Below are 9,624 nucleotides of genomic sequence, written 5' to 3'. Positions count from 1 at the left end.
TAAATAATGGAATGTCGAACTATTATTATTTACAAATAATGAAGTATTACTTGGAATTATATATAAATAATTAGAAATGATATTTTATATAATAGTAGTTATTTACAAATAAAATGTAAATTATATATAAATAATAGTTATTATTTAATAAATAATGATTATATAACAAATAATTGTTCTATATAATAATGGTACATTCGGCGCCTCATAAAAACACTGTGTTCTTTCTAGTAGGGTATAACACCTTTGCTGTTACTTTAACACTCTTCGGTGTTATGTTCAGTCTCTAGGGTGTAATTTTAACACTACGTGGTGCTAGAGGGACACCAACTTGTGTCAGGTTTAACAGTGTAATGATGACAACAGCAAAAACGAGCGCTCAATCTTTGCTTAAACTCATGAATTATGTTTATTGCATGTATGCTTTATACAGTAGCACGAAGAAAATGTTGAAATATCTGACTTCTTAGTGAATTGTTTTTCATTATGTCGTCCTCATAACTCCATTTTATATACTAATGACAATGGTCATTCATGAAGCAAAAAAAGTAGACCCATATAACAAATTTTGAAGACATTCAAGATGGAATTCCAGCACCACCGCAATACTTTCCCAAGCGTCTACTCTACATGCATGCGATTCTACAATTATTTCAAAGTAATATCAGGGGGAAAAATCGCCCTCATGGAACCAACCAATATGCGATCATTGTATCAACAATGAATTAAAAAAAGGTTTGATGGAAAGAATCAAGGAAAAATTGGAGAAGGAAGATGAATTTTTTACTTTCGTCTGTGCCTTCAGTTGGATTTTTTTATTCCTCATGCGATCGTTTGAGACTAATTCCTTTTAAAGTTTGCTCGTTGAAAACCCAGCAAAAGTTTTAAAATTATTTTTGCAGACCAAGTATATGGTAAAACCGCATGAACTGTTCTGTTATTTCAATAATTCTATCATGCAAACCAAGACAAGTCCATCCACCAACAAAGAAATATACTACAAAAATGTGTATGGTGATTTTCAAACCTGAAATTCATCACTCGATAAAATGATATTACGATCAAGTTTTGTGAGCGCTGTAACCCTATTAGAATAGGCAGTAATGTGAAGGAAAAGAAGCATAACGTTAATCAGATTATTAGCAGTTAGGAAGGAAAGGCGGATTATAGGTAGGATATTAGTCCAACGCAAAGTAGTATGTTCTCGTGGGGTGACACGGAATTTGCTCCTGCGACTATTGCTCCGGGATTCGTCTAAGATGTAGGGTTATAGGGATGCAATAGGGTTTTATGTTAGGTTCAGGGTAGGGTATATAGTGTTAAACCTAAGGTCGAAGATGGTCATTCGATTCGTGCGTGGAATTAAGAGCGGAGCAATTGTTGCCGGAGCAAATGTCATTGGACCTCTCATGGAAATGACAGTCATCATGGTCATTGTCATATACCTACTGCACAGCAGTCTTATATATATATACACAGCAAAAACTGTGGCGTTATTCGGTTTTACAAAGAGAACCATTCTGGTGTTAAATATGAACCCATCATCAATGGGTGTTATGACAACACCTTTACTTTAACACTCTTTGGTGTTTTAATACGTCAAACTCTAGGACTTTATTACAACACCTTGGGATGTGGTCATTTTGGGACACCAACTGCTTTTCCTTTCTGTAATAGCTCTATGGTATAAGTGTGAAAGATCAGTAAATATGATATGTTATGCATTTAAATCATAATGGGAGGGAGGAGGGTTGGATTATCACTTATCGACTCACTTGTCAAGATTTCAAAATGACTTCTGGGGGCCCCATTTCATAAAAAAAGTTCTATAATAAAAATTTGCAATAACAGTTCTAAGCTACTGAAATCATTCCATTTTCATTGGCTGATTTTCAACTTGTTAGAGAACTTGTGAATTATTACAAGTCTTTTTGAAACAGGACCAAGTTTATACTTCAGGGGCCCATTTCATTCAACTTATCATAATAGCAAATTTGCAATAAATTTTTTTAAGTTACTGAAATCATTCAATTTCATTGGCTGATAGTGAACTTGTTAGAGAACTTGTGAATTATTACAAGTCTTTATGGAACAGGGCCCAGTTTTATACCTGTCTATGAGATGTGTTACGAGAGGGTCAGTAGTGGTGGCCCAGTCAAGCCAAGTATTCTGGCTAATACGAGTCCGTCCCCTTCCTTCTACCTTAGTTACCTCCCCTTTCCTCCAGAGGGTAAGCCAGTCCTTGATCTCGACCGTCTTGTTCTCAAGGTTCATCAGCCAGAGCTCCTTCGCGTCGATGAGCCCATCACTATCCAGGTCTAACTTTACCTTCAGGTACATATTCTGCAGCATACTCGGGGGAACAACCTCCCCTTTATCCAAGCCTGGAAGACAGCGCAGTACTTCAACGGAGTCTAGTGTCTTGTCAGAGTTGCTGTCGCACTTGGCCAGCTTCTGTTTCCATACTGCGGCGTTGTAACTGACCTTATTTTTGTCAATGCCAACCTTGTTAAGACCTTTGTAGACGGTAGTACTGGTGGCTAGACCGGCAATCAGTGCCAACTCTTTTATTCGTTCACATTCCTCCGGGGACAGGAAGTTCGGAATTTCTGGTGAAAAAAAAGAGCGGATGACTTTTTTTTTAAAAGATTTTCATTCATAACGAGGCGTTGGACTTTTTAAAACCTATACAACTTTAGTAGTGATAGCTCCAATAGTGGAATAGAAAGCATCGCATTTCATGTACATAATTAAATGGGGATCTAAATTGCCAAAGGCCAAAATCGTAATTAAAATTAGGTGAGATTTACTTGGTAGGCCTACTCTTAATTTTAAAAATGACACATGACAGGATCGGGTAAACCTTGGCTGGCAGCATTCAATTCGTTTATGGCATCCACTTCTTTTCTCCCTTTGATTAATAATTAAAAGCGATGTTGGTTAATTACCAAATGCTGGTGGTTTGACGGCGATGGTTTTCAGCTGGAGAAATCGTCCTGGAGAAACCTCTATATATCTGATATGTCCTACCTAGGTAAAAATGAAAGATATGTTGTTAAATATAAATATGGGATGCACTGGTGAACTATAGTTAAACGGTTTCGCATTCTTCACTGCAAATTCAATAATGATAATGATCACAATAATAATAGCAATAATAGGCATTTATGTAGCCCCATCTATCTAGAAATAGTCTATTCCGATGCGCATTGTTGCTGTTATCAATATTACCCCGGCTTTAGCTCTAACTGCCTTTCAGCGCTCAGTGCATTCAAGGAATTAACCATGCTGGGTATCCATTCATCTCACCTGGGTAGAGTGCAGCACGTACATTTCTTGCTGAAGGAAAACAAGCCAAGGCTTGGAATCGAACCCACCCCCCCCCTGATTGAAAGACAAGAGTCGTAATCTAAAAAACCCTTCAAGTTTGTAGTGTGTCTGTTCAGAAAATGCTCGTAATCTGGCTGTCTTCTGCGACCAGTGTATGAAGATCATGAAGATGAACAAGCATATTTCCAAGGTATGCCAAGTCACCAACTACCAGCTACGAAATAAATCGGCTCTAAGATTGCTACTCAATCATTCTGCAGCAGAAAGCCTAATTCATTCCTTAATAACCTCTAGGATTGACTTCTGCCCCTTTTGCAACAGTCTATTCGCTGGTCTTCTTTCCACTATGCTGAACAGACTACAGTGTGTACAGAATGCTGCTACTCGCCTGCTAACTGGTACGAAGAAATGTGACCACATCACCACTGTTTTCACGGAATTGCACTGGTTACCAACATCAAGTACAGGATCGAATTCAAAATCGTTATCCTGAACTTCAAGGATGTCCATTGTTTAGCTCCAGGGGGCCGTTTCATAAAGCTGTTCGTAAGTTAAGAGCGACTTTAAGAACGACTGGTTATCCTTTCTTGTGGTAAATGATATTCTCATTGGCGATGGTTTAGCGCGTAAGAAAGATTCACCAGTCGTTCTTTAAGTCGCTCTTAACTTACGAACAGCTTTATGAAACGGCCCCCAGATTATCCTAATAGAACGTCCTGGCTTGCGCTCAATCTGGTGCTGGTGTCACTCTTCATCTACCCATCGCACACTTAAAGGGATATGTAGACCGTGCATTTTCATCTATTCCTCCACGCCTCTGGAACTCCCTCCCTTCTTTATTCCGTGAAAATGACAACACTGAACTCTTCAAATCGTCTCTCAAAACTCACTTATTTCAGCAGATCTGTAGTGATTAGCTTACTTGGATTTAGCCTGCGCCTATGAATGGCTTTAACAGAAATATGGCGCAATATAAATGCTGTTGATGTTCATCATCATCATGGTAACCACTAGACCACGGCGCCCCCAGTAAAAAAACAAAAACGGAGTAAAACGACAAATCTGGTCCATTGCGTTCACAGGACTGGTTACCTCTACATTTTTGTTATTGTGAACTGAGCATGATAAATGTGGCTTGGTCTAAGGATGATTGATATTAAGCGCAGCACTTGAACATTCATCAGAAAAAGACCGTGACCACATAAATTCTGCAAAGCATTCTTGTGCTTTGAAAAAATAATGAAAATTTTGCTTTTAATATGTGGTTTGTCATGCATAATCTAGCAGGTCAGTTAATTTTTTTACGTACACTTTAGAAGCATTTAATAGTGTGCAGCACTTTGGAAAATTAGGCCTCATCTAGATATTTACAACATGTTGAATTAGGTCAGGTACCTATTACCATAATTATGTTCAGATTATCTTGGGGAATCTGTTTGAATGGTATTTCCTAAGAAGCCGAATTTCCAAGTTCCTACAGGTGTACGGAACTTACGTCAACAGGAGCAGAAAAAAGAGTACTCACTTTAACAGGATCGTATTGGAATAGTCTAAATCTATTTGAACCTGTGCCCTCTACTACAGCCCCAACGTCTGCGGTACTTTCCCTGGTCTCCATATTTTGTGATAGCACCAGTGGATAGCTTGACAGGGACAAAACTGCCAACAGAGCAATAAGAGGTCTTTTACGGACTCCCATCATTGTTTTTTTTTTGTAGATTCCAGCTCGTGTTCTTCTTTTTGTCGTCTGGTTTAATGTAAGGCCTTTGCAAGTTCCGCTTGGAGCTTAATATGTAGTAAAGTAATCAAGAAAAAGAAAAAGACAGCTCAAATCCTCAATCAAACTTTGCTCTTAAATTTTACAGTTCTCAGTAATATAAATCCGATAAATTGCATAACAATCCATAAAGTCTCTATGCGCAAAGAATGGATGGAAAACGGTATCGTCGATAGGACCTTAAACATTCTAACATCATAGAATATTAAAGTTTAGATTTGAGCTAGGCATGCAAAAATCGGTCTATGAATCAGTCAGGAAGGTTGGATAATATTTCCAAAAGTTGATGGGAAAGAATTCCATTGGCAGTTTTATGGGAAGCCCGATCCCATTACATTTTGGTCTTAATTAGAGGTTTGAGAGAGAATGGCGTATTTTAGCATCCACTTTGCAGACGCTTTTTGGAACGTTGAGAATCTCTTGAAATGCCTGTCATATTACAATGGACAGATTAGAGGTCATTGTCGATAGTTGGTGGACCGGGACAGCACATCGTCTTAAGATTCGGACCGGACACATAATGCACATATATATGTCGTTTGTCTTGTCTTGTTTGTCGTGAGTCCTGGACGACACTATTTTTTTACCGATTTTCGACAAAGGCTGCTTTGTTTAAGGGCTTCTGACAAAAGATTATTAGCTTTATAGAAAACGTCTGACATTTCTTAAACCAGAACGAAGATTAGACTTGGGTTTTCAATCTCACTCTTTGTTTAATGAGATTTCAAACTCTTAGGCCTATCTGATGCAATTATGGCAAGGGGTGTAAAACTTAATAGAATACACATGATATAAGTAACGTTAATTGACCAACAATGCATTGTATTGTCAGACACATCATTTCATGTTTGATTCTATACGGCAAATGAGTAACCACGAACCCCTAAACAGAAATTAGTCTCGTATTTATTGCAGGACGTTTATGTGGCGGCCGCTCCCATATGACGCCACGAATTCAAATCGGTAATAATTCATAATTCCCCTATTTAATGGAGTTTCGTCAATCTTTCAACAATATTTCTCTTACTACTAACAAAAGATTAAACTACTTTTTATCGTCAGGGTGAATTTCCCCTTTTAAAAGTCAATTGAACATGAATTTCACCTGCGCATAATTATAATTAATCATACCAACTGAAATGAAGTAGGCCTATCTAGTGAGTTCGATTCCAAAACGTTTGAAAATATTAATTAATAAAACACAAAGGACTATACGAAACCATTTACAACAAATGCGAGGAGTATCCATTTTGCTTTTGAATCCCCAGTTTCAGGATTTTCTTTGCTTAAAATACCGTCCCCGCGCTGACATAAACTTTTCAAGAAATTTAAAATATGCATGTACATGTAGATTATTAAATAATACAATTGAAATTAATACATACCTTGATGCGTAATCTCTGGACTGTTTTTCTTGTTGTAAATGAAGCTGTTGTGAGAGCTCTTTTGTAACACGATTAACGCAGGTATACATGGCATGTGAGCAGGGGCGGAAATCTCTCCCAAAAGGTAGAGGGGACACAGGGGCGGATCCAGCCTTCGCCAATAGGGGGGGGGGGGCGGAAATTTGTTTCAGCCATATTTTCCCCGATCGGCAGCTCGAAGAAGATTTTTGTTTGTTTCTTTGAAGGGGTAGTCCTCATTAGTCACTTCTTAGCTTTATTCTTATAAATTAATATATAGTATCATAATCCTTATTTATATGATGCGAGCGCGAAGCGTGAGCTATTTTTTTTGGAAATTTTATGTATTTTTTCCTTAAATTTGAACATTCTGGGCAATGGTGGTTATCCTGAAAAAGATGTGTATGCAACTTAATAATAACTACAAGCGCAAAGCGCGAGCAGAAATAAACTGATGGAAAAGATACCTGTTAAAGTAGCATTTAACAATCAAATAATGCGAGCGAAGCGCGACCTAATTTTTTTTTGACATTTTCACCTAAAGAATTGAAACTCAAGCAGAATAGGTATATAAGTAAACAATTGATGCGAGCGCGAAGCGCGAGCGTAAAATTTCGAGATTTAGTCCAATAATATTTACTGAACGAGACACTCTACTCATGTTTTGTAAATCATGAAAAGGATGAGTATTAATAATGCGAGCGCAAAGCGCGAGCAGAAAATTTGAATATACGTTTTGAACTGGTACCTGTTGAAAAGGTAACTGTTAAGGACTGCTTGCACTTAGCCATGAAGGCGTTACATATTTCAACAAAAATAAAAAAAATGCGAGCACGAAGCGCGAGCTGAAAAATTTTGAACTTTCTAAAGAAAGAATGGAAAATTTTAATCAGTTTTTGTAATCGTGAACAGGATAGCTATATAATTTAATAATTGAAGCGAGCTCGAAGCGCGAGCAGAAAAAAAACGAGATTTAGACCTAAAAATGGGCCACTCTGTTCATGTTTTGTACATCATGAAAAGGATGAGTAATATTGGGCCTTCCCACATAAATAATGCGAGCACAAAGCGCGAGCAGAAATATTTTGATATTGTGATCTGAAACTGGATAATGATTTAAATAGAGAACAAGTTGAGTATCTGAATAAACATGCGCGCGCGTGTTTCATAAATTATTTAGACCTAGAATCTAAGCATTCTATATACATGTACATCTTTAATCATGAAAATCATGAAACTTTGATACTCCGATCTGAAAAAAAGAGTCAATTTCAGCTTTATATTTCAAGCACTTTGTAGAAAAATTGTAAGGCAAGCAGCAAATGTTAATATTCAGACCATAAAACTGACATTTTTACAGAGCACTTTTTAAAAATCAATTTGTAAATCACACAAAATAATGAAAGTTCGATTTCCAAGGTGAAATATGTTTTGTATACTGACTTCCAAACTTGACATTCGAGCTCCATATTGAACAAGATATGTAAATCACCTAACAGGCAATGCGAGCGCGAAGCGAGAGCTAAAATGTTATATAGTGGCACGAAAGATTCTTTTTATTTTCCAAGTCTTCCCCTCATCTTGTTTTATGCACTCGTCGTCCTCTTCTTTTTCTCCTCTCTTTTCCCTCTTTTATTCCTTCTTTCTTTCCGTTTTTTTCTTTTTTTTGCTCCGCCAAGAGGGGGGGGGGGGGGGACGGGCCCCTCGGCCCCCTGGTCCGCCTACGGGGACAAGGGGCGGGAACATTTGACAAGCAAAAAAAAGGTTATCCCAAAAGTAAGGTCATCTTGTCCCAACTCGTCCCCAAATACATGTTTTATTTCGATTTAGAATTATGTATTTCTTACCATCATTAAAGACCAAAAATAGTAGGGGGGACATTTGATATTGTGTCCCCCCTACTATTTTGAGTAGGGGGGACACGTCCCCCCTGTCCCCCCTGGGATTTCCGCCCATGCATGTGAGATGTATAGTTTGTGGCCTAATCACAATAGAAAATTTAACAGCTGCGATGTTGTACATCGATGTATATCATGCTTTATGAAATATTTCACCCGTAGTTTAATTTGCATTGATTTATAAATTAAGTATTGTTCACCTAACAAACGGTTTCTAATATTTTATAAGCCTTAGTTCAATGCCCAATTCATTATCAATGCGTGATTAAATTTAACATAATTATGAATGACCGGGATTCGTGGTTCGAGGAATATGATTCCCTCTGCCCCTCCTTCATTTGTATTCCTCGCAAATCCAGTCGATACTTTCGCTATTTCTGTTAACATTTTCAAAATTTTTACCAATCCAGCGTTTTCCCTGAGCATTTTATACTTTAAAAATATGTTGCAACTATATTTGAATATTTTGAAGCATATTTTATATCTTTATATACTATCACTGTTTTTTGTATACTAATTAAATTCATGATTTTGTAAGGTTCAAGTTGGGGAATATTTAATTCGGACTTTGCCTCACAATTTCCACCCTACTTTAACTGACTGACTGACTGACTGACTCACTCACTCACTGATTCTCTCACTCGCTCACTCACTCACTCACTCACTAACTAACTCACTTACTCACTCTTTCGCGCTCCACCTCTCTCTGTCTCTTATCGTTTTAATTTTACCTTCTTTGAAAGAGCATACATTTTGATGTAACTATGATTATATTGTGTGTAGCCAGAAAAAAAATGTGTTTGTGGATGTGATTATTACAATCGTGATCGTGGTACGCTTTGTATGGAAATCGATTGGTGATTTTGTGTTCTGTTGCCAATGAATAACGACAAATTCATTGCAATTAACTGGCCAGAATATAATTATGTGAGGGTGCAACCGTGAGTGGGAATTTCGAATACCCGTGTATATATGTGTGCGCGGGGTGTGGGTGCAAGCGAGAGTGGGAGGTTGGTGTGTGGGTGTGTGTGTATGCACGGGATGTGGGTGGGTGTGTGTATAGGTACGCGTGCGGGTGCTCGTGTTTGGACATGTGTGAGTGTGGCGTGTGAATATATCTAACTCGCCCTCTCTCATGCACACACGCACACACACACACACCCTCACACACACACACACACACTATCTATCTCTATAATAACCACCCCCTATTATT

The 9,624-nt window shown here is 37.9% G+C and overlaps 1 protein-coding gene across 1 annotated transcript; it reads right to left on the bottom strand.

Annotated features, from left to right (window-relative positions):
- Positions 1-2,110: 2,110 nt before the first annotated feature.
- On the bottom strand, positions 2,111-6,549 carry LOC135159582 (transmembrane prolyl 4-hydroxylase-like; the record flags this gene model as incomplete). Its single annotated transcript, XM_064115592.1, has 4 exons — positions 6,493-6,549; positions 4,856-5,115; positions 2,949-3,030; positions 2,111-2,609 (listed from the first exon to the last, which is right to left on the bottom strand). Coding segments are annotated over exons 2-4 (758 nt in total), but the record flags the coding sequence as incomplete, so codon positions are not given.
- Between the last annotated feature and the right edge of the window lie 3,075 nt (positions 6,550-9,624).

This window comes from Lytechinus pictus, unplaced genomic scaffold, assembly GCF_037042905.1.
Source record: "Lytechinus pictus isolate F3 Inbred unplaced genomic scaffold, Lp3.0 scaffold_273, whole genome shotgun sequence".
NCBI lineage: Eukaryota > Metazoa > Echinodermata > Echinoidea > Temnopleuroida > Toxopneustidae > Lytechinus > Lytechinus pictus.
Note: the sequence above shows the minus strand (reverse complement) of the source record. Positions and strands in the feature narration are given on the sequence as shown.